Source organism: Pimephales promelas, chromosome 21 (assembly GCF_988280905.1).
Source record: "Pimephales promelas chromosome 21, fPimPro1.hap1.1, whole genome shotgun sequence".
Classification (NCBI taxonomy): domain Eukaryota; kingdom Metazoa; phylum Chordata; class Actinopteri; order Cypriniformes; family Leuciscidae; genus Pimephales; species Pimephales promelas.
In genome coordinates this window covers 12,909,749-12,934,970 of record NC_142789.1, presented here as the reverse complement: position 1 = coordinate 12,934,970, position 25,222 = coordinate 12,909,749, and the positions used below count along the sequence as shown (strand labels likewise).

Sequence of the window (25,222 nt, the reverse complement as noted above, 5' to 3'; positions counted from 1 at the left end):
CAAATACTGTTAAATGCATTGATTAGTATTTGTACTGTTTGTTTGCCTTTACAGTGATAATCGTTTTTTTTGGGTGGGACTAAATCGTCGAAATCCAAATAACAACAACTGGGAGTGGAGTGATGGGCGTCCGGTGAGTGATTGACATGTGATGTTTCCAGAACAAAATAAACATATAATTAAGTTGTGAATCAGAGCCATCATTTGCTCCTTTAATAGTTTGTGTAGTAAAACTAATGTGTGAAATGTGTTAGGTGTAGTAGTTTGTTTCTGTGTCTTGGTTAACAGGTCTCCATGATGATCTTTCCTGAGGAGTTCAACGAAGATGATGCCTATAACAGGGAATGTGTTGCCTTTAAGGTGTGGTAAATTGCATGACCTCATTATAATGCAATATTAGCTAAAAAACACACACAAGAAATGCCATTCTGGCCTCATAATTACCATGCTAATACAATACATAATTACAAGTTAAAATCTTTAGTTACTTGACCATAAGAGATATTTGGGTGGCTGTACTCTTTGATATTTCAAATAATTGTAATATTTCAAATTTAATATTACAATGTCTTAATAAATATGATAGTTTTATTTGATACGGATTCATTTTTCTAGATTCATTACAATGAAGTAACAATTAACTATAAGGTTGCATTAGTTAGTTGTATTATTTAACTAACATTGAAAATCTTAGTCAAGGTTCATTTAATTTTCAACACAATTTACTAATGCAACCCCATTTCCACAAAAACATTGGGACATTTTGTAAAATGCGATAAAATAAAGAATCTGTGATTTAAACCTAATTTACCTGACAAAAGTACAAAGAAAAGATTTTCACTTACAGACTTCGGTGTATTTTGTAAATACATACAAATTTTGATTTTGATGGCCCCAACACACTCCAAAAAAGTACTGTTTCACATCTTTTTTCCTTTTAATTACCCTTTTTAAATATTTTGGGAATTGAGGATACTGTTAGATTTTGCTTTATTTGGCCAGGCAGTGGTTTGGGTGGCTCGCCAATGTATTAGATTTATCTAATAAATAAAATAAGTAAGCTTGAGTTCTTTTGGGGAGAAGAATTAATTTAAGGTTTGTAGTGTAGCAGTCCTTAAGCAGTGATGTTAGCATGTCGCATCTTAACCCAAAGTTCGGTCTGTGAGACAAAAGTTAATTAAAGAGTAACTAAACACTAAAACAACTTTTGTAGTCAATGATCTGTTAGAATGGATCTTTATTAATACCAGTCATTGATTCGAGTAACTTTTTTGACATTTGTGTATAAAGTGTTTTATTTCTACAATATATGGTGTATAAACGTCTTCAGGTTGAATGGTGGCTACTGCAGTTAAATTTTCCTATTGGATGTTAGCGGTTCTTTACGCACGTTGAGCTCACCATGCTCTTTGTACGAGCTACGCCCTTGGCAGTATAAAAACCAGCTTGTTTCGTCAAAACCACTGTAGCGAGTCAGGAGTTGGAATTGCGAGTATTGAAAACGACCAGGATAGAGTGTTTTAGCATCTTTTAGGTCCCCTCTATCTCCGCTGGGGTCGGCCCACTTTTTCAGCATTTTTCAAATATTGCCAGTGGGCGGAGTCAGGCTCTGACCAGGGGTTTAGTTACCATTTAAAGTTAACTAAAAATACTTTTTTCGAATTTTTCGATATTAATTGTTACGGTTTGAGTTTTTGTCCAATCTTGCCTGATACAAAACAGCTGCTTAACAGTCTGTGGTCGTCGTTGCCTGATTCTCCTTTTCATGATTGGCCTTGCAGTTTCAGTTGGAGACAGATCTGGACTGTTAGTCAGACACATGGACTCTATGGTGTATTAGAGTGTCTAAGAAACCGCTCGACCACTAGAATGAAGCCTGCCATTATTTTGCTTCCCATGAAAGATGTCATCTTGATGACAGTTTATGTCTCTATACAATCCCATTTGAGAGTGAGGAGTCACGTTCCGATTTGGGTTGATTTGGTCCCAAATTTGATTTGATTTGATTCGATTTGATCCGGTCGGCCACGATGGTTGCCAGGGGCAACGCCTTCAGAACTTCACAGAGGCGCGACTAAACATGCCAGAAATAGCGAAAGAGAGACAGTGCAGGTTGGTATTTACATTTTAGCGATACGCCGCAGTTTCTTTGGAAGATATAGAGAAGATGGAAGAGAAATGAAAGGGGTTCTCTATCAGGAGAGACTAAATAGCAATGCTAGCCAGCTTTATTTAGATAAACTGCTTGTCAATAAACTGAAATCCAGCAACAGGGAGCATGATTTTAAAAGCAACACATTTCAGCACAGTTAACATTTTATTTAACACAGACGAACGAAATGAATACTCTGTTATTCAACTAGAGTTGTTTAATTTGTTATAGATATATCTGTACTGCGAATTGTTTTACAGTTTTTTTTCCAATTGCTAACACACTAAAATGACATGCACAGCACAATTATTTAAACGGACACACAGAGAGCAAAATTTCTTCTCAAGTTTCCAAAAGTCTAAACACATTTTCTGCTTTACACACATTTTGCATTTCAAAATGCCACTTTTTAAATGCACTGAACACGGTTCTCTGCATAAGACAACAATCTGACATAAAGTCACATGTTTGCCATTTCAAAACACTACCATTCAAAATGACACTACATGAGCTAATTGGCCAATTACATGTGCCACCTGGCCAAACACCTCAATGGTTAATCAGGATGTAAGCACTATAAAAACTCAAAAAAATTACTTTTTTTACTGTAATATATTTTCTTTTTCAGTTTACTGTTTTTTGTAAGAGATTTTTGTTTTTCAGTCCCATGTAAATATTTCTGCTGTGCATATGTTGCACTGACTTGTTTACTGTAGTGAAAAAAATACATTACTGTAAAATGAAGTTTCAACAGCATGTGTGTGTCTGCAAATATTTCTGTGCATGTGAACAATCTGATACATATTATTTCATATTATGGCAAAGCATACTAAAGATATGAGTGCTTTTCATTATGCCCAACAGTGTGTAGTTGTTTAGGCAAAAATGTGTGCCATTTCATGCAAAAGTTTGATTTTGATAATGCTATGTGTAGTTTCGGTTGCAGTGCTTCATTTTGCAGGATATATGAGGTATTTTGCAGTTTGGGTGTGTGGTTTTGTGAATTGTGTTAAGTATTTTGATAAAATCAGACTACATGTAGTTTGCAAAATTGTGTGTTAGCAATTGGAGAAAAAACTGTAAAAAGACCCTTTTTAATGACGTACGACTCGCATTGAAAAGGAAATGTCCGATCTGTCCGCTTAAGGTGCAAATGCATGTATCTGATTCATATCATATTTATTCCCACATATGAATGAGGCCTGAAACATCAAGTAAGACTGAACTCTCGCAGTTTAACGTTACAGGTTTGGGAGTTTCTAAGTCTTGCACCCAGCCACAGCAGAATTGTTCATAAGCTTTTAATGACTTAAAGGTTCTGAACTCTTGCATTGTGTAAGCACTGATACCATATTTCAGATAATTGACCATGTCAGGGTATGTGAAAGGAGGGAGTGCTTTGGGTCTTTCGTCCATTCTGTAGCAGGTCGTACGGGTCCATGTTGTTGATGTCAAGTAGTTTCTCTAAATAACGCTGCTTGGTGTTGTTATTTAGTCTCTCCCGATAGAGCCTCTTTCCTTTTGCTTCCCCCTTCTTCATTTATTCCCAAGAAACTGTGCCTTATCGCAAAAATGCAAACAAATTTCAAGCTGCTCTCTCTCTCTTTCGCTATTTTTTTTTGTTCTCATTGTCGAAGTAACCATGACAAAGGCAAAGGATAGTGTATCCTTCCAAGATGGCGACACCTTCCCACAATGAATGAATTGGAGATTGTAATGGTGCCTTCACACCCATACCGTTTGCCCCCCCACACATGACAGATGTTTGCTTTTGCACCTGTCGCTGATGAAAGTCTGGATGGTCCCTTTCGTATTTGGGACTGATAAATCAATTTCTGTTTTTTCCCCTAAAAAAAGCTGAAACGTGGACTCATCTGACCACAGCACACATTTCCTCTTTAGACCATCTGAGATGAGCCCTGAGGCCCTGAGAACTCTCTGTATTGTATAGTGGTATCTCTGTATGGTATAGATTTCTCCTTGTATAACAGAGTATCAAGTTGCATTTCTTGATGCAGAAGGAGATGTGTTAAGTGACAACGGTTTTCCAAAGTATTCCCGAGCCCATGTGACTATTGTTTAACACCAAAGTATGATGGTTTCTCATGCGGTGTTTTTGAGGACTTGAAGGTCACACACATTCAACAGAGGTTTCTTGCCTTATACAGACTGAGATTCTCTGGATTCCCTGAATCTTTCACATAATTATGCATGCTAGATGGTGAAAGACCTAAATACTTAGCTTTCTTGCATATAGAAATGTGCTTTTTGAATTGTTTGACAATTCTCTAATGAAGAGTTTTGGTGGATGTTCCTTTTATACCCAATCACTATAATTTAACCTATTACCGTTAATTGTGGACTGTTTCAAAACTTGGATATTCTATAATATAACTTGATATTCTGTAATCTTTTCACTTTTAGTTTGCCTTTATTTTGTACGGAAACCCTCAACCGCAAAGTGAGAAAAAAAAGAAAGAAAACTTATCTCGTTATTTCGACATATTTCGTTATTTTGACATAATATCTCATTATTACGACATATCTCGTTATTTTGACTTAAGTCGTTATTACGACATAATATCTTGTTATAACGACATAATATCTTGTTATTACGACATATGTCGTTATTACGATATAATAAGTTGCTATTACAACATAATATCTCATAATAACGACTTATGTCAAAATAATGAGATAATATGTCGAAATAACGATGCTGTTATAACGAGATATTATGTTGTTATAACAAGATATTATATCGTAATAACAAGATATTATGTCGTTAATAACGAGATAAGTCGTAATAATGAGTTATTAAGTCATAACAACCAGATATGTCTTAATAACAAGATATTATGTCGAAATGACGACTTATTAAGTCGAAATAACGAGATTTCTTTCTTTTTTTTCTCACCTTGCGGTTCAGGGCTTCCGTAATTTTGCATTTTTGGAGTGTGTTGCAGCCATCATAATCTAGATTTGTTTATATTTCCAAAATACTATTATTTTTGTACTTTCGTCAGTTAAATAAGAGTTCAAGAGAATTAACAAATCACAGATCCTTGCATTTCTCTGCGTTTTAAAAAAAACTTTTCTGAAATTTGGGTTGTACAGTACATTATAAAATCAAAAGTTTTATATTAATATTATTTAATGGACCAGTTGTAGCATGAGCTAACAATTAACACTTGTATTTTTATTAACAAAGATGAATAAATACTGTGGCAAATGTATTGTCCATTGTTAATGTTAGTTAACTTGCATTAACTAATGGGACCTTATTGTAAAGTGTTACCAATAAACAACCTAAAATATTACATAAAACACTAAATTGTATAACTGATCACAAAAAGTAATAAGAAACATAACTATTTAAGTAAAATGTAGTGAAAGCCAATGCATTAAAAGTATGTTTTTTGTATGTAAAAGCTAAAATAGTGCTTAAGGTTATCACATTTTTTGGTTATATAACTTACATTGAACTACATAACAGTTTTTTACTGTGGTATTTTATTCTTTTTTCATTAAAATAACATTATAATGTAACTTATGCAATTCAAACATGCCATGAAAACAGGGTATAGTTAATGAATATGTGAGTTTGAAGTTTTAGTTTCATTGGGATGTGTAAATGTTGAGGAGGGGGCAGTAATTGACACAAAACAGCCTTTCAGCGTTGGCAAACAACAGCCAATCAATAATCAGAAACCTAGAATAGTCACAGCATGACCTACATATGGGCTCCCCCATCTATTAGGGAGTAGATAGAGATGGGAAATAAATCAATCGATGTATTGTCATCAAACAAGATTCAAATACTCAAAAACACATCAGTTATCAAAATGCCAATAATATTAAGAACAAGAAAAACCTGGACAGTAGATGTTACACTGTAGAAATCTAGAAATATGGAATGAAGACCGCTGGTGATAATTATTACTATTCTGTTTTTGTGTTTTATTGTCAGTCTTCGAAAGGAACCTACAAGCCGTTTCTCCTCCTCCTGTATTATAAGATTCTTCCACGGTCTTTTTATCCCAGCACCTTTCACTGTGACGCCAAACTGGAATGGGTGTGTCAGATTCCACGAGGTAAACAACACCCAACACTTTTAAGAACGCTTCCTGGCAAAGTGTAGATTATAGTTTTTGTTAATACTGCTAACATAGATTCTATATTGGCTTTGCAAATTTTTTATTTAAATTTGCAATGAAATGAGTTTGAAAAGTTCAGTCTCCTTCATTGTAATACTGTAAAAGTGTGACAAGTGCGTTCAGAATTGATATGTTCTAAGGAAAAGGCATCTGCATACAGGTTTGGAACAGTTTTTAACAAAAGCTTTTTTGTGATTTGCATAATTCTTTAGGTCAAACACCTAAAACTCCAGAGTGGTACAACCCAGGTAGTGCATTTATTTCAAATTTTTGGTGTGGATTGTCTTTTTTTTTGTGTGTGCGGAGATCAGTAGCATATTTTGTTTCACTACTAACAGATGGGCACCATAACACATCAGTGTTTATAGACGGCCAGGAGTTCTGGTTTGTAACAGAGCCACAGCTGTCGTTTGATGAGGCCGTTTTATACTGCAGCAGCAACAACAGCAAACTCGCCACACCCACCAGCTTTTCTGCTCTCCGCCTCCTTCAGGAACAACTTTTTCAGGTACAATACCAGAGAGGACAGATGTTTGAATTACAGGGCAGTTCAGGGTTGGACTGAGCCCTTAAAGGGACACTCCAGCCATTTGCATTAAAGGGTTAGTTCACCCAAAAATGAAAATTCTGTCAGTAGTTCCCTCATGTTGTTCCAACCCCGTAAGACCTTCGTTCATCTTCGGAACACGAATTAAGATATTTTTGATGAAATCTGAGAGCTGGATCACTCCTGCATACTAGTTCATACTAGTTGAGGAATTGAAACTTGCCGGCCTCGAAAAGTTATTAAAGACATCGTTAAAATAGTCCGAGTGACTTCAGTGGCTCAATCTTAACTTTATCAAACGACGAAAACACTTTTTGTGCGCAAAAACAAACAAAAATAACGATATATCTGTAATGCATATCTGTAGCAACACGTAGCTATGGATGCATTTATTATTATTATATAGTGTACATAATTGGGTCATTTTTATATACTTAGTGTATCAAATTAGACAAATCAGTTTGTTTCTGTTTTTTAAGATGATTAGATTTTAACACAAGAAAGTAGAAAGTCTGTTGGGTAATGGATTAAATATGAGTGAATATGTGATTGTTCATATCAGCCAGTAATGAATTTAATTGTCATGACCTGTTGTAGCATGCAGGAAAAGAGTTTGTGAGGTGGTGGGCAGACCTGCGTTATCCTGGTCCTCATCTTCCCTTCATGTAAGTTGGCTAAGTTGATCCCTTAACTAAACCACAATTACAGGCATGAACCTCTCTTTTATTTATTTTTACCTAGAAGGTATCCTTTATTGTCTTTTTATATGTGTCTATTGTGTGTGCTTGCAGCCCCTTTCATCCAGCGTTCCTGGGCAGATGTCCTTCTCTCACTCCCATGTCTCTTGAACCCGGTATGAGAATCTTATTGTGATTCCTAAAGTAATTTTTACCATCTTATCTTGTAGAAGCTTGATGGGTTTTTCATTTGAAGATGTCTCATGGCTCATTTAAATGTCCTCCCTAGTTGTATAGCACAATAGTAAATGTCTGTGAATGTCGTAAGACCCATAAATCACTTCTAGATTGGTCAGGCTAGTGATTCCTTTTTTTTCTCCTTTTTTTTTTAAAATAGAGAGCCTAAGTCCCACCCCTCTCTGCTTACGGCTCATGGGACCTTATTTGGGTAAAAATATGTATGGTAGTCAATGGCGAGAGACAACTTATCTTTTTATTCCGTCTGAACTGTGACCTGAATTACACATATGATGTTTGTCAATTTAAAAGATAATTCTGAAAGTCAAAAATGTCGCAAAATCGTTTGTCATAAAACAGAAGAGTAGCATTTAGTTTTATGTTAAAATCGCTCAATGAACTACATCTCCCGGTAAGCGAAACAACGAGCAAGATTTCTCAAGAGAGAAAATGTGCGCCTTTGGGGTTTGTAGTCTTTGTAATTAACGTATTTTCACAGTCTTATACCTCAACGGTTTCACATCAAACTACGACTTTCTTTACTTCAAAATGTATCTTTTAAATTGACAAACATCATATGTGTAATTCAGGGCACAATTCAAACGAGATCAAAATATTTGTTGTCTCTCGCCATTGACAACCAAACAATATTTTTCCCAAAATAAGGTCCCATGGTGGTCGACCGGAAGGGGAGGGACTTAGGCTCTCTATTGCCTTGGTGACATTTTCACTGACCTCATACAAAAATTAAAAATGTTGAGTAAATATCATTGTAAATTTGATAAAACATTAAGAGTTTTTAGGTTGTGTTGGTTTGTTTAGTCCAGACGAAAAAGAAAACACATTTAGTCTTGGTCCGCTTAGCATTCACAATGGCATATGTTCACAACCTGATTGGTCGGCTTGTATTGCGTATATTTTCCAACGGATCTTTCTGATCATCCAAAGCAATGCTGTGAGTTGGGCTAATTGCTCTCATTTTATGTATAAATATTTGAATAAATTGTATAAATAAGAGTTTAAATGATTTATTTTCCTGTAGCTCAATAGAGCATAGAGCTAGCAAAACGAAAGTCATGAGTTCCCAGGAAGAGCAAGAAATAATATAACGGCAATGTCTAGCTTGAATCCAATGTTAGTCCCTTTGATTAAGTGTAAATAAATATTTATAGTAATTATTATTTTTCTTTCAGACACACTACTTTTTCTTTCAGAAATACTACATGACCCCTCCCAAATGTTATTTATTAGTTCTATTAAATCATTTTATGGTCTGTTTTGTACAAGAAAAGCCAATAAAGCATTTTTTGATTGCTTTCATAACAGAGAATTAGAAAGACAAACTGAATTGTAAAAGATAAGAAAATTTTCTTAAATAATATCTCTCTGAACTGAAAGCAACGGTTATGATTTATGAAGCAACTCAGATGAACCTCTTTAATCTTTTTTTTCCCCCTGAAGGTTATACCAGAAGCTGTAATGAAAGACAGCCGTTTGTGTGCGAGACCCTGAATGTGACTTCTGCGGAGAAAGGAAGCCCAGAACCGCACCCACCCGGCACCGCATGTGGGGGAAACTCCCAGCACTTCAAAGACAAGGTCTGACATGCCAATCACATCCCTTGAAATTTGAAGATGTGTGTGTTTTTAATGCCATCATTGTATATGTGTGTTGCAGTGCTACTTTATTTTGTATGAGTCTTATTTCCATAACTTCAAAGATGCCAATGAGTTCTGCAAAAGACTGCAAGGCTCGATGCTCACTATATCTGACCAAGTTGAACAGGGTTTGTTTGGTTTTATATCATTAAAATCCACCGAGAACATATTTAAATATATTTAACACACTTAACAACTTTTCCATCTTGCCTCCGTCTAGACTTCATCACTACAATGTTACCGCAGTTATCTGGGCAACCTCAGAAGGTCTGGATTGGTCTGAAGTTCAACCTGCATGACACTCAGTGGGTGGATAACTCGCCAGTTGAATATCTGAACTTCAATCCTCTCCTGCATGGCCAGTTACGACCCATATTCATCAATGCAAGTGTCCATCTGCTTTGAAAGTCTTACTGTAAATTATATTGTTGACCACAAAGATCTGGTCCAAAGAAATGGCTTCCTCATTTTATAAAAACAGGAAATATGTTTAGAATAGTGGAACAATGGAAACCTAGCTTCTTCTTTAAAGGTTAGTTTGCCCAAAAATTAAATTAATGTTTTAGCAAGGATGCATTATATTGATCAAAAGTGACATTAAAGGCATTTATAATGTTACAAAGATGTCTATTTTAAATGTTAAAAAATGATATTCATCAAAGAATTCTGAATTTATTTATTTTTACACAATCCACAAATTATTAAGAAGCACAACTGTTTTCAACATTGATAATTAGGGATGCACGATATATCGGCCACATTATCGGTATCGCCCGATATATGATCATTTTTAATGTTATCGTTATCGGCCCAATAAGAACATTTAGCCGATATCTAAAAGCCGATGAATTATGTATTATTTCTTTCAGCTGAGGCACTTTAGATGTGCACTGTTCAACGTGATGCTTTTGAATTGCTTGAAATATGATTGAAATCACTTTAAAAAAGGAAAATCCAGTTAAAGTGCAAAATGTGCTGCGCAAGTGTGTCATATCATTAAAATAAGAACATCATAATTGTGTTTGTATCTTGGCTTTCAATGAGGAAAATCGAAAATTGTCTAAAAATTGGGATTTAGATTTATCGGCCAAAATATCGGTTATCGGCTTTCAAATATAAAGAATTATCGGTTATCGGTATCGGCCAAAATTGTCATATCGGTGCATCCCTATTGATAATAATAAGAAATGTTTCTTGAGCAGCAAATCAACATATTAGAATGATTTCTTAAGGATCATGTGACACTGATGATGCTAAAATTCAGGAATGATGGTGGGAAGGAATGATGCTAAAATTCAGCTTTGTTACCATGGGAATAAATTACACTTTAGTGTATATTACTATAGAAAATGGTTATTTTAAATTGTAATAATTTTACTATTTTACTGTATTTTTGATCAAATACATGCAGCCTTGACTTATATTTCAAAAACATAAAAAAAAGTCCCTAGTCTTTAGAATGGGACTGTAAAAGCTACATAATATTGATTCATCACATTTGAATGGTATTCTGAAGTCATGCAATAACTTGAAAACAGAAAAATTGTTGTAATTTTTGAAGCCTGACAGCCTCAGTCCCCATTCACTTTTCACTGTATGGAAAAGAGCATCATGAACATTCCCCAAAACATCTCTTTATTTGCTTAATGGGCGAATGAAAAGTTTTCATTTTTATGTGAACTAGTCACTGCAATATGAAAAGTAGAGGAACGCATTTTGTTTTATTCATCTCCCATATGCCACGTCATGTGTTCAGTTGGCTTTACTTTTGATATCATAAGCAAACATTTCATTCAGGATTTTGCTTCAAAACATTTCGAGGCCATAGAGTACTCACAATACATTTAATCTGACTTAATTTCTCCTTTTCCTCTTGAATTGCTTGGCAGACGTTTGAACAAGACTCCCTGGAGCTCTGTGCCTACATGTACAATGATGATCATTCAGACATGATGGGCACCTGGGACTACACCTCCTGCTCTGACCGGCTGAATCTCAGCATCTGCCAGCATTATGCAGGTACGAGCCGCCAGCGACAGTCTCAGTCATCTGAATGTTAAATTAAATAGCGTTCTGTTGATTAACATCCAACTGACAATTTCCCCAGATAAACCGGAGGAACCTAAACCTGAGGATAACTTCACCGTTCATAATCATACATTTAAGGTGGTACAGCAGGACAATTTAACATGGTCAGAGGCTCTTCTGGTGTGCCGGAACAACGATATGGACTTGGCCAGCATACCGAATGCATATGTCCAAGCAGTGCTTACAGTGCAAGTTTCTCGAAGAGGACAGCCACTCTGGATTGGACTCTTAAGTGAAGATGTGAGTGAAAATCACACACTCCCATACACTTCCGTTCAAAACTTTGGGGTCGGTACGATTTTTGAATGTTTTTGAAAGAAGTCTCTTCTCAGCAAGGTTACATTTAGTTGATCGAAAATGCAGTTATATCTTGAAATATTATTACAATTTAAAATAACTATTTCTTTATATTTTACAATGTAATTTATTATTTTGATGGCAAAGCTGAATTTTCAGCAGCCATTACTCCAGTCTTCAGTGTCACATGATCCTTCAGAAATCATTTGGACCATTAAAAAAATGACAAGTTATAGTGCTGCAGAGATATTAACCTGAATTAGCATGCTAATTTACTAGCCCCGGCCCACCAGGCGTCATAATACCAGTTTCGGCCATGGGAAGTGGTATGCGGGCGGGCAACATAACCACAAGTCAAACTGCAATACATGAATAACTCCCACGGCTTGTGGACGTACTTGAATCTGATGTCACTCGTGTGGAAAGTACAGCCCAATACTACATTTCAGTTCAGGGAAGAGTTAAAAAAATGATTGGTGGATATTATGCATGAGGAATACATTCTGGTAAGTTGTAACATACTTTATCTTTCAACAGTGTTCTTTTACCATTATCTAGTAGAGATGATCGGTTCACGTGCGCTGGGATCTGTCGTGTAACATTTACAAGCGCCAAAAGTGTATTTATTGTTTGAATTGAGTAATAAAATTGACAGAATCTGAAAGCTGAGATTTATTTATACATCATAACTAACCTGCAAACTGACTCTGTCAGTCTCCGTATCCTTTTCTGTGCGCAACATAATTGAAATGTGGCGTGATAGCGTGTGAAAAGTGTCAATTGCGTGTCTCACGGTGAATTCGTGGGAGTTGGCCGCTCTGAATGGCGCTAGCTTGGTCAATCAGCGAATGCTGTCTGTCAAATTAATTCAAACTAATGATAAAAATGTAATATGAACAAAACAAATACCATAAAACTACAAATTATAGCCTGGGCTTTTATTTCCCCATATCGTCGAAATGCACCGGCTTGATACAGGCGTCTATGAGACGGCCTTTATAATTTAGTGTTGAGATGTTGTTCATTGAGTCTCTAATATCTAAAAATCTTCAAATGCTCCACGTGAAACTGCGGTCTTCCAACCTTTTACTATCGTGTCAAATGATTTGATTAATATGCACGAGGGAGAGAGAGCAAAACAGTTTGAAGACGTGAGAGTGCACGCGAGCGCGGCCGTGGCACAACTCACTTTCTGGAGGTATGCTGCCCCCATCTGGTATGGAATATGGAGTATGATTTGTTTGCTTTTTTTTTGACAGATGGCACCTTTAAGAAACATTTCTCATTATTATCAATGTTGAACCGTTTTGTGAGTTAATATTGATATTATATAAAAAAATGTAAAAAAAAAAACGTTTTTTACGGTAGTTTATTACATACTGGAACAGTTCAATGTCATGAATACCTTTGATTAATATTTGTTTTTTAACAAGGAAGGGGAGCACTACCACTGGACAGACCACAGCCACACTGAGTTCAACCGCTGGTCCTCTGAAGCCACTAAAGGGGCCTGTGTGTATCTGGACACTGATGGTTTCTGGAAGGCCACTGAATGTGAAGAAGAGCTTTCAGGAGTGATCTGCCACATCCCACACAGTGAGGATCAAAGCTAATTCAATTCATAAATGCTAACTGCTGACCTTATCTGATGATGTTGGCATTATTGGAACTGCTTTTCATTATTTACACACATATGTTTTGCTTTAAAATGCATTTTCCCATAACAGATAAGACCGTCACTCCTGAAGTGCATTCTGTCACATGTCCCCACAAAAGCAATGGACAGAGCTGGATAAGCTTTAAGAACAACTGCTACACGTTACTGCTGGGGTCCTCAAGGTGGGGCAACAACAACGTCAGTGAACAGCAGATCTGCAAGACTCTTGGTACGGATGGTGCTTAATCGTATCTGGGACTTAAAATGGTAGATGAACTATTCTGCAAAACATTATGTTTACTTTTCTGCTGTGTTTTTAAAGTTGTATTGTATGCAGAAACAGGAAGTCTAATCAGCCGTGGTCAAAGCTGTTGTAAAATGCTTATACGTTAGACATAAATGCCCATGTTTAATGATTTCTAAGGAGCATTACATGAATCTCATGATGTTTAATGGTTATCCTTCTTGTATGTTTTAGCTGGGTATGGAGAAATCCTGACCATTCGTGATGAGGCCGAGAATGATTTTATCAGGATGCAATTTGAGCCGTTCAGAAACTTGGTTTCGTTTGTGTGGCTGGGAATAAACCAAAACAAGACCGGTAAGATGATCACTCGTCAAAGTTCAATCTTGTCAGTTGTGTTATCTTAATAGCCTATTATCAGACTAAACATTCACAATTTTTGTACTCTACACAACATTTTAACTGATTTTAAAACACTAAACTTGATACAGTACATTTTCTGACTTTATGAATGGTTAGAAAGAAAACACACTTCCAGACCTTCAAGTAATTCCAAATTCCTGCACAAACATGTGCCTTTTTGCTAGGAGACGAATGACAATTGAAAATAGTTTGTGTTCTAAATTCGGGTAAAATATCAAACCCAATCTCCTCTGGATGGAATCATTCTCCAAATCCCAAAAAAATCTGAGCCCATCATACAATACACAATTTTCTTTAAAATGTGTCAACTCTGACAGGCTGCAGGCTAGCTCTGACTTTTGCTAACTAGCGTTGACTCCTCGAGACTGTTAACTAGTCATGCCAGCCTTTAAAGGGAAAGATGAGTAAGAAAGTATCAAATACGGTAGCTGTTAATTTTTGTTTTAGATGAGCAGCTGAAATGGCTTGATGGAAGCAATGTGCAGTTCTCCAACTGGAAATATGGTGAAAGACCAAACATCACAGAACCCTCAATGGCTGGCCTCAACGTGATTGGAGAGTGGGAAATAATAACCAACCAACATCTTTTCAATGCCTTCAAACAGCAAAGTATTGTGGTGTGCAAGATTGAAAATGGTAAAGCAACACCAATGAGTTTTCAACTTGTTTTACCCTTTATATACTGTACATAAAAGTATATTTTTACATAAATCTTTTTTTTATTTAGGGTTAATCTGCAAAACGAGCAATTGACAAGCAATCCATCTATTAATCAACAATCAATAATAATCAATTATTATTTTCTATTTTTTATCATTAGTATGCATGCCTTTTTCAGGACCTCATATAAATGAAGAAACAACTAAAAAACAACGTGAAATAGAGAGCCAAATGTTAGTTCATTTGTTATAAAGTTTATGCAACACTGCAGAATATTTAAAGACCTCATGAAACCATAGTAGTAATTTTGTAGCTTTATTCTAGTGGACTACTAAAAATGGACAAAACAAACTTTTGATGTTTGAAAAATGGTCGTGGACCTACCCTTACATCTATGTAGATAGCAAGATTATTGATATAGCTTGTAAATTGTCAACTTATGAAGATGTATTTGACAGATCCCAAAGATGAATTCATGAAGGGTGTGGTTGAGGTTAATACTCCAGATGGCATAAGTTACCGTCGAGTGGCCAAGAAAATGGACTGGTATCAGGCACTGCAAGAGTGTGGCAGCAATGGAGGCCATCTTGCCAGCATTGGTGACAAAACGACTAACGACAACATGGCTCTGATCGCCAAAAGGGACGGCTTTTCACTGTGGATTGGCCTCTCCAAACAAGATGTACACAGTTTTTTGTGATAATAGCAACAATTGACAGCACTGTGAGCTCTGAATTGTTATCATTCTGAATTTGTATGGCTTTTTCTCTAGGTAAGCGGATGGCCCTTTGAGTGGTCAGATGGGACCGCGGTAAAATTCCAGCCTGATGGATTTGTAGCTGATGGCCATGAATCAGAGGAAAAGTGTGTGTTTGTTGACTCCAAAGGCACCTGGTCATCTGTCAACTGCCATGCAGCCCAAGAAGGGGCCATCTGCTACAACAGCATCAATGAAAGTAAGACAAGCATGCAATAACACAACACAACACAAAGCAAAAGTTCAGTCCGAAACTGTTTTTTTCTTTCGTTCTTTTTTTCTTCTTCCAGGAACTAGTGCACATCTCCCTTCTCAGTCCAGCAGTAGTTGTCCTGAGAGTGATAGTCAGACCTCTTGGGTCCTCTTTAAAGATTACTGTTATGCTTTCAACATGTACAACTACTCAGTCTTTACCATGGAGGATGCCAAGAACGTGTGTCAGAATCTGGGTGAGTATTCTGCTGGGTGTTTTGCAACTTTCACGTAGTTTCACATTCAGTTGGCAATTTTTTTTTGGCTTTGTTAGAAAGGAAGCGACAACACGCATATGAATGACCAGTTTGTCTAGTTTTACTTTTAATGTATGTTACCATGATAACAGACCAACATGATAAAACACGTTTAAATAACTTCATAAAGGTTTCTACCAGTGGTTTTACACACAAAATCTGCCCTTAAAGGGATATTCCACCGTTTTTTCATATTAAACTATGTTATTCCCTTAACTAAGTCGAGTTGATACGTACCTCTGTTGTCAATTGCTCTGGCGCGCAAGACACTTTGATAGCCCTTAACTCTTTCCCCGCCAGCGTTTTAAAAAAAAGTTGCCAGCCACCGCCAGGGTTTTTGACGATTTTCACTAAATTTGAATGCCCCGCTGAATATTTTCTTCCATGAATATATGAAGATGATATATATAAAAATAAAGATCTGAGCCTCTGCTTTTAGGCAAAAAAAACGTTTTTATTTTATCTTCATCTGTTCTTTTTTTATTGCCTCTTGAACAGAGGTAGGTTTTGTCAAAAACACAACATTTTGGACAAAAAACTGAGAAAAAGGTATTTTTATCAAACAAGTGCATTTAAAAGCAGAATACATTCAGATGTTGTTTCCTTCATATATAAAACTTTCCAAAATAAATTAAAAACATAAAATAAATGTAAAATATATCACATTTCCCAGGATGTAAGGGAAATGTAACTTTTGCAATAAAACTTCTGCCTCTGCCTCTCTGTGTTCTACCTGTGAATAATGAATAATTGGAATTACAATAAACAGGCCTAGACACACACACACACACACACACACAAATACATATTACAATGTGGTAAATGTGCACAAAGAGAGAACTAATTTGACAATTACACCTTCATATTTAGACAGCCACACATAAATGCCTGCACACACACACATATTATAGTGTCATAATATTATACGATCTATCTGCGGCACGTCCACGGCTAGAACTTTCTGTGACAACATGTGCATCTCTCTCACTGACTACTTCGTCCCGATCAGATTCAGAATTATCAAATAAAGAGTGATCGGACTCCGAGTCCATTAACCTCCAGTACTTCAGCCATATACCTCTGCATTGTCTGTCTGATACATTCTCACTACTCCACTGTTTGAGACGATTGCAATCTTTTTCTCTGATCAAAGAGTTGCGCACTCATTCAGGACATGCGCGCGGGTCTTCCTTACCGTATACCACCTAAAACACGGATACCCGGAAAATTCTGTGTTTGGCGCAGATGCGTTTTTTCATTAAACCCGGAAAATTCCGTGTTTGGCGGGGAAAGAGTTAACTAGTCCAGTCATGTAAAATGGATAACTATGTTGTATGGCGGAATAGCACAGCAAGTGCTTGGGAGCACTTCGACTCGGCGCAGTAATATCATCACTCGTGAAAAGTCCTCTTCCCCCTCTCACTCTCCGGAGTGATGATATTACTGCGCCGAGTCCATAGAAATATATGTGCCGAGTCACTTGCTGTGGTATTCCGCCATACAATATAGTTATCCACTTTACACGCTTAGAAAAGTGCAACGTTTTATTTTGTGTCACCGTCCTAGGTCGAGTTACATTACTCGTGTATTTAAATAGGGAAAACGTGGAGGTGTTTGGTCGCTTCTCTGATTGGCCCATATTGAATGAACTGGGCTAGTTGAATGCTATCAAAGTGTCTCGTGAGACGACAGAGGAATGGATCAACCCGTCTTAGTTAAGGGAATAACATAGAAAAAAATGGTGGAGTATCCCTTTAAAAGTTGCAATTTCAGCCAGCTCTTGCCATTTTTCTGTGCAATAGGCATCGGATGATGGGTGAACAGATTGGTTACATGACATAGCATAACAAAACATACAACAACATAATCACTAATATCTGTACAAACCAACCCGAAAATCAACCTGAAAGTGTCTAACAACATCTTGCATTTTTCCTGTATAGATTCTTCGTCCAAGCTGTTAACCATCAAGAGTAAAGAGGAGAATGATTTTGTCTCCAACTATATGATTAACAACCCTTCCATCACCAGCAGAGTGTGGCTGGCGCTCAACTTTGACTCCAAAGGTAAACTAATGATTCATCTACCTTCAAGCTCACCATGTCCATTCTTAGGACTTTTTAAGAGAAATGTTTTCAAATGCGAAGAGATAATCTTTGTGGACTTATTTTAGCTCTGTAAATCTTTTTTTCTTTTTTCTTCTAAGGTAAGCCCAGTGGCTGGCAGGACGGCAGTGAACTGGACTTCTCCAGCTGGGATGAAAAATTAGGGCCGCAATTATCACAGGACACATCGGAGATCTGCGCAGTCATGGTCTCCAGCAAAGGCATCTGGACCCGAGCCAACTGCTTGTACAGTCGCAGCCGGCTCGTCTGCAAAGCACCTGCCTGTGAGTCCTCACAACTTCTCATCTAGAAAATGGCTCATAATATACATAAAATTAATAATATGCACTAAATATAAAATATAATAATATACAATAAAGTTAAGATAATATATTTTATGAATAATTCATAATTTTATTTATAATTATATATTATATATTTTATTTAAAAGATTTATTTTAATTATATATATATATATATATAGAGTTCAGATCCAAAAACCTCTAAGTGCCATTTGAAATTTTCTTCTAGAATGATCATTTTTATCAAGCTTGTATATTTAAGTTCAGTAATTTCACTTAAATGGGAATGAAAATTACCTATGAATTGTCATTTAAGTGAAATTACTGAACTTAAATATACAAGGATGATAAAAATTATCATTCTAGAAGAAAATTTCAAATGGCACTTAGAGGCTTTTGCATCTGAACTCTTTATATATACATTCATTAACTGTATTATAAATATATTTTATTTTTGAAAGTAAAGTGGATAAAAAAATTCTACACACCCATATTAAAACAGCTGTTTTTTGTGATGTAAAAAAATAACATCACATGCACTTTTGCACATTTAATGTAAAAATTAAAACCTATGCAATGCCACTGAAAAAAAAAACATTTAAGAGAAAACCGATAAAAATTAAATTAAAATAAAAACTTAAAATGATTACATCATTTTTCTGAAGTGTGTAGACCTGTTTTTTTAAAAATAAATGGATATGTGGTTGTGTTCTTAACTAATCATCAAGCTCATGTGAAATATTGTACAAAATCTGATTATGTGAATCTGATTAACTCCAACAGGCTGCAACTAACAATTATTTTGATAATTGATTAATCTGTTGATTATGTTTCTGATTAATCGGATGAAAAAAAGTAAATATGTTATTCCACATCCTGCCCAAAGTTGTCCCCCAAACAATGTGTAATATAAAGGCATATTAAAAATCAAACATAGTAAATGTATCTAGGTAGGTTAAGATGTAGCTTATAGGCAAAAAAGGGTTCAAATTCTAACATTACAATCAAAACCTAAAAACAAATGACTAAATTAAAAATAATAAATAAAAACAATATGATGTATGAGGAACACACATTTATTTGACTGTTGATTGTTTTTCATCTATCTATGTATTTCAGTGGCATTGCAAAGTCAAAAAAAAGCATCATTATGGTATAACATGTTGTATATTGCATGTGCAGATCCAGGTAGCCCTGTGGCTTTGATCTTCTTCATCATTGTACTCCTCTGCATCATCGTCGCTGGCGTCTTCCTCCTATACCAGAAAAACAAGCATCGCTTCCATTCGACTGTACGTTACCAGCGCAACTTTGATGACGCGGACAGTACGAGTATAATTAATAATGCAGAATAATGCCTCAAGTGAACGATGTCAAATTAAACGGTAGCTACGATGTGCCTTTTACTACAAACACTCTATGCCATCAACATGAACACCCGCTTCAGTGGTTCAAACTAAGGTTATTTATTATCCACCTCACAGCATGGCTTAAACGGATGACTCGACAGTTTTTGTAAAGGAAAACAGGAGTGGTAATGTTTGAGGTTTTAATGTTTAAATTAAAATGTCTGGGTATATTTTAATAGGAGGACTGCTGGTACTTTCTGTACTATAAAAATTTGATTGTGTTACTTTGGCTTTTCTTGAAATTAAGTCATCAAAATCAGGGTTTTTCACTCCTCTTGAGCTGCACTGAATATTAACTTGCTCTTAGAGCTGGGAAGATTTTAAGATTGTACATTTTGGAAGATTTTCCTCTTTTCTTTTTGAAGATGTTATTTTATCTGAGCGTCAAGGATCCCAAACCTAGTTATTTTTTTTCTAATTTGATTTCTGAAAGCCACTCTTTAAAATTGATAGATTTATTAGTCATCACTCAATAGAACATTCCTATCAAACTTGCCATAACAGTGTTTTGTTTTCCAATGATGATTACCATGTACTTCTCCTTGTATAATAGCTTGGTTTCTGTACAACAGCTTATAGTAACGCAGTGCACTGAGTGCAGTGCAAGATGCTAATGATACAATTACATTCAGAGATTATATCTATGCACTCTTTTGCTTAATTCACTCAAACTACTGAAATCTGATGCACTTTAATGAGCTTTTTGAATCGAACTATTAGTAAAGGAAGTAGTACATGCTTTGTAAATATTTTATTATATTTTTGTTGTTGCTGTTGATTGTTTGTTTGGGTTTTTTTTTTTCTTTCTTTACTCCAAACTACACCAAAGATGATTGGGATTTGATGGTAATATATTGCAAACCCAAACGTGTTGACTAAAGCTGCTTTTGTAAAAAGATTTTTTAAGAGAATCTTTTGTGATCCTTGTCTTTTGATTTGAATACATATCAACTTTCCTCTGTTTTGACCACAGCAGAAGATGCTCAATAAAACTATGTACGTCTTCTAATAGTATGTCCTTTGTTGGTGAATGTTGGTTACACTTTATTTTCATGGTCCCCTTTATACATTCTGTGTGTTGACTGTATTAATGTTGCACCTAACCCAGACACATCTGGTATGCGTTGAATACACATGCACCAGATGTGGTCCGGATCTGGGTCGACACTGTTAGTTGCTTTCTGGGACATGTCTACTAATTCTAATTAGAGTGTTAGTAGACTGTTAGGGTTAGATGAACAAGTTGACATGTAGTTACACTCTAAAAAAATTCTGGGTTATTTCAACCCAAATGTGGATCAAATATTGACAAACCCTAACCTGGCTAACGCCAGACCACGTATCATTGAGAAAGAGACGTGGTCTGGAAACCACATGTTCTTTTTCTCGTGTTTGAGGCGTGGTTTATGAATGCCCAGAGCCGTATTATTGGGTGCTACGAATGTCTATCAAATGCGCCTAGCCAATCGGTTCAATGATATCAGATGACGTATGTAGAGCGACAGAAAATTAGACGATGAAAAAGACGATGGGTCAGAGATTTATGTATACACAAAGGCTGTATCAAAAGGTAACTTCGCGTCCGCTGCCATGATGAATCCATAGATATAAACAAACTGCTTCGGTGTGTCGCATGTACTGTACGTCGTCATCGTCTTGCTGCTCACTCCCCGTTCTGTGATTGGTTCCCTATCTCAGGCGAAAATTAGGTGTCTAGGCTGCATAGCAGCGTGAATAAAATTGAGCTGCGGCAGCATGGGGAAACCCAATTAGACTAACCCAGTAATTGGTTTAACATTTCAAATGACATTTTTAACCCAAAGTTGGGTTTGTCCGCATTTTACCCAAAATTGGGTTAAAACAACCCAGCATTTTTTAGAGTGTACAAAGTTACTTATAGTTAGTAGAATGTCTTTTGGGGGAGCATCAAAATAAAGTAAAACCGAAATGTTTTTGGGTCACGGTGTTAAATTAATTTATATTTTAGTTGCAAAGTTGCAGTATTCATTAGCTGATTTAGTATTTATCCAAGCTGCCAAAAAGGCTGTATTTAATGCACAAGCCATTCACACTATAGGAAACTAATTGTTGAGGGCAAATACTAAAGTGAAGAACAGATTACACAGATGTACTTAAGGTGGCTTGTATGTCTTTCTATTGTGTGTCATTCATTCCGTCATTCATACTAAACTGAATGTTATACAATGCAAATAAATTGCATTATAGAAAAAGCATAATGTAGATAGGTAGGCAGGTGGCACATGTCAAATGTACCTCCACATGAATGGCTGGACCCTGGGTTCATCCAGATCTGACGTTCATGGGCCCATTGGACACCGTTTAGACGGTTGACGGGGTTCATGGGCACTCTGATTGGTCTGACCAACGCATTCTCATCCTTTAGCGTCATATAAACGGTGCTATACTACGAACATGGCACCCATTATCGTTAATATAACACGCGCTGTGATGGTTAGGTTTAGGTGTGGGATAGGGTAGGGTAGTCTACGCTAAAGGATTTATGACGCCTTGGGTTCGCGTGAATATTAACGATAAAGGGTGCCATGTGCGTAGTATAGCGCCGTTTTGTCATATAGCGTTCTATGTGACGCTAAAGGATGAGAACGGGCTGGTCTGACGCTGCCACAAAAAAAAAAACATCATTAAGATTTTGATATGACTTGTGCCACATGTTGACCTTCTTTTGGGTCAAACCAGATGGGACACTCTGTCGCCGGTTTGTAGTTTTGCCCCTCCTCAGACCAACTGTTGGTAAATTCTCTCCACTGTTGACTGGGAGCAACACACAAGCCTTGTCATTTCAGAGATACTCTCACCCAGTCGGCTGGCCATAACAATTTGTGCCTTGTCAAAATTGCTCCGATCATTATTCCTGCATCCAACACAGTGAGAACAAGAACTGATTGTTTTCTTACCATCTAATCTACCCAGACCTTAAAGGGTTAGTTCACGCAAAAATGAAAATTAAGTCATTAATTACTGACCGCCATGTTGTTCCAACCCCGTAAGACCTTCGTTCATCTTCGGAACACAAATGAAGATATTTTTATTAAATTTGAGAGGTGGATCACTGCTACATAGGCTGCCTAAGGGAATGAAACTTGACTGCCCATAAAGTCATTGAAGAAAGTGTTTAAATATTCCATGTGACAACAGCGGCTCAAGTATAAGTTTATCAAGCGCCGAGAATACTTTTTGTGCGGAAATAAAACAAAAATAACGACTTTATTCGACTATTCCTTTTCTTCCTTCTGGGCCTGAACCGACAGTTCGAGAGATTTCCACGATGCAATAAAGTCGTTATTTTTTTTATTTTATTTTTTTCCCCCCCACAAAAAGTATTCTCGTCGCTTAATAAACTTATAGTTGAGTTTAAACATTTTCTTCATTGACTTTCTGGGCAGTCAAGTTTCAATCCCTTAGGCAGTCTATGTAGCAGTGATCCACCTCTCAAATTTAATCAAAAATATCTTCATTTGTGTTCCGAAGACGAACAAAGGTCTTACGGGTTGGTACATCATGGGGGTGAGTAAATAATGACTTAATTTTCATTTTTGGGTGAACTAACCCTTTAATTCGTGGCCTTGTTAGGAAATGATCAACGATATTCGCTTTACCATTGACTGGCCATAATGTTTTGGCTCATCATTATTCTGAATTATTTATTTTTTTCTGGTCTTGGTCTACGTCTTACAGGGGTTTGACAGGCACCATTAATTAGTTAATGTCATATGTAGCAGTACTGTAACTGCAGGGTGTTATTTACAGTCTCTCTCTCTGTTTTATCTCCTGTTAAAAATAGATTTCGGCAACTGTAGCCCAGTAAGAGGGAGGGTAGATTAAACCCCTAAAAAGGGTCTCCCAAGATGCCGACTTAAGCATCATTTTGGAAATCACTTAAAATTTCAAAACTGATAAGAATCTGCCTTGTCATCAACCCAGGGCTTTTTGAATATTTACAAACCCTTTCAGAATTGTGCAGAGGGCTAAAAGATCCTTATTTTGAACAGAACTTAAACCCAAAGTTGCCACGAATGTGCTTCTCTCCTTTAGAAGTTAGTGAGGATGTACACTTGCTTACAACGTCCCAGTGCCGATCCCTCTGAGGTTGTGATTCCAGGTAAAATCCTTTCTTACCCTATTTGTATGTCTCAAGAATCATCAGATAAGTTAAAAAGAAACAAATGAACATTTACCCCTGATAAACTAAATCTGTTGCCTTGTCCTCTTTCAGTCGGTAAAATGGTCTAAAAATTGAGGTAAATGCTATATATAGTCTTAAGAGTATCCTTACATGGGGTGGCTGAGTGAAGGCATTCCCTAAGTGAGCGCATTATTTTTGTTCCATCAGCAGGAGCTTTCCGACTGCTCTCAGGCTGCTCTTCCAACACTCAAAGCTCTTCTTTTCTCTTGGGGTAAGTGCAGCTTTATTTTATTAATCTGTTAACAGATATGTATTGGGACACGTACGTTGTCCAGGTGTGTTTCACATATTGAATATTGTTATAAGATGTTATTGAATACTTGGGGGTGGAAAGACTGTGTGTGACATTATTCTAGACTTAAGATCATTACCCAAACATCTGTGGTCACTTTTGATTCTTCCATATAATATTCATTTTAGTGAGGGGGGGGTGGGGGGGGGATGGTGGTATTACTTTCATAGGTTGAGCTCTAATTTTGAAGAGTTAATGTAAAGCAGAAATATACTCAAGCCCTTAATTTGTTTATTGATTTGTTTGATTCCACATGAAACATAGTCGCCATAGTCATATTCTGTGCAGGTCAAAGGTCAAATCGTAGGGATTTTGCTCAAATTCTTGCTCTGACTTGGATTCTGAGATGTGTGTGTTTGTGTCCATAAGTTGTGCCATTTATTCTTGGGTCAGCTTTTCACTTTCTGCCTGTAATGTGATGCACTTGAGCTCATGGGTGTTGCTGATGGGCTGGAATGTGGGTACAGGCGGTTTTGGTGCTAGTTTACAATAACCAGTACACTGTAGTAAAAAAAAAAAACAAAAAAAAAAACAAAGAATTAAAAAGTTGGTTTCTGCAATACCTTAATTTTTTTTAAGTACTAAAAATTTGGATGTTTAAGTAATTTCAACTTAAATTAATTGAGTTGAATCTATAAATTTGTTGATCTGTAACTAAAAATTGTAAATTGATTAACTTATTTTGATGAGTTAAAGCAATGTAAAAACTCATTGTCATAACTTATTGATCTCATAATTAGATAAAAGCTGAAGTAAAAAATAAACAAGGAATATAAAGTTTGATATACAGTTTATATAGTGATTTATTTTGGGCTGGCAATTCGGT

At 36.3% G+C, this 25,222-nt stretch overlaps 1 protein-coding gene across 2 annotated transcripts in view; it reads left to right on the top strand.

Annotated features, from left to right (window-relative positions):
• ly75 (lymphocyte antigen 75) overlaps positions 1–20,888 on the top strand; it is a 42,888-nt gene extending 22,000 nt beyond the window's left edge. For both annotated transcript variants that reach the window (XM_039657533.2, XM_039657534.2), the window contains exons 14-35: positions 55–133; positions 289–360; positions 6,123–6,246; positions 6,522–6,557; positions 6,648–6,817; positions 7,454–7,521; positions 7,648–7,709; positions 9,232–9,368; positions 9,448–9,556; positions 9,649–9,812; positions 11,318–11,447; positions 11,536–11,756; positions 13,247–13,409; positions 13,541–13,699; positions 13,949–14,071; positions 14,585–14,773; positions 15,256–15,479; positions 15,570–15,753; positions 15,845–16,003; positions 18,007–18,129; positions 18,270–18,452; positions 19,653–20,888. In XM_039657533.2, coding sequence (XP_039513467.2) covers positions 55–133; positions 289–360; positions 6,123–6,246; positions 6,522–6,557; positions 6,648–6,817; positions 7,454–7,521; positions 7,648–7,709; positions 9,232–9,368; positions 9,448–9,556; positions 9,649–9,812; positions 11,318–11,447; positions 11,536–11,756; positions 13,247–13,409; positions 13,541–13,699; positions 13,949–14,071; positions 14,585–14,773; positions 15,256–15,479; positions 15,570–15,753; positions 15,845–16,003; positions 18,007–18,129; positions 18,270–18,452; positions 19,653–19,825 — 3,052 coding nt within the window. In that variant the 3' untranslated portion in view covers positions 19,826–20,888. The remainder of the gene's footprint in view (positions 1–54; positions 134–288; positions 361–6,122; positions 6,247–6,521; positions 6,558–6,647; positions 6,818–7,453; positions 7,522–7,647; positions 7,710–9,231; positions 9,369–9,447; positions 9,557–9,648; positions 9,813–11,317; positions 11,448–11,535; positions 11,757–13,246; positions 13,410–13,540; positions 13,700–13,948; positions 14,072–14,584; positions 14,774–15,255; positions 15,480–15,569; positions 15,754–15,844; positions 16,004–18,006; positions 18,130–18,269; positions 18,453–19,652) is intronic.
• Positions 20,889–25,222: the final 4,334 nt, after the last annotated feature.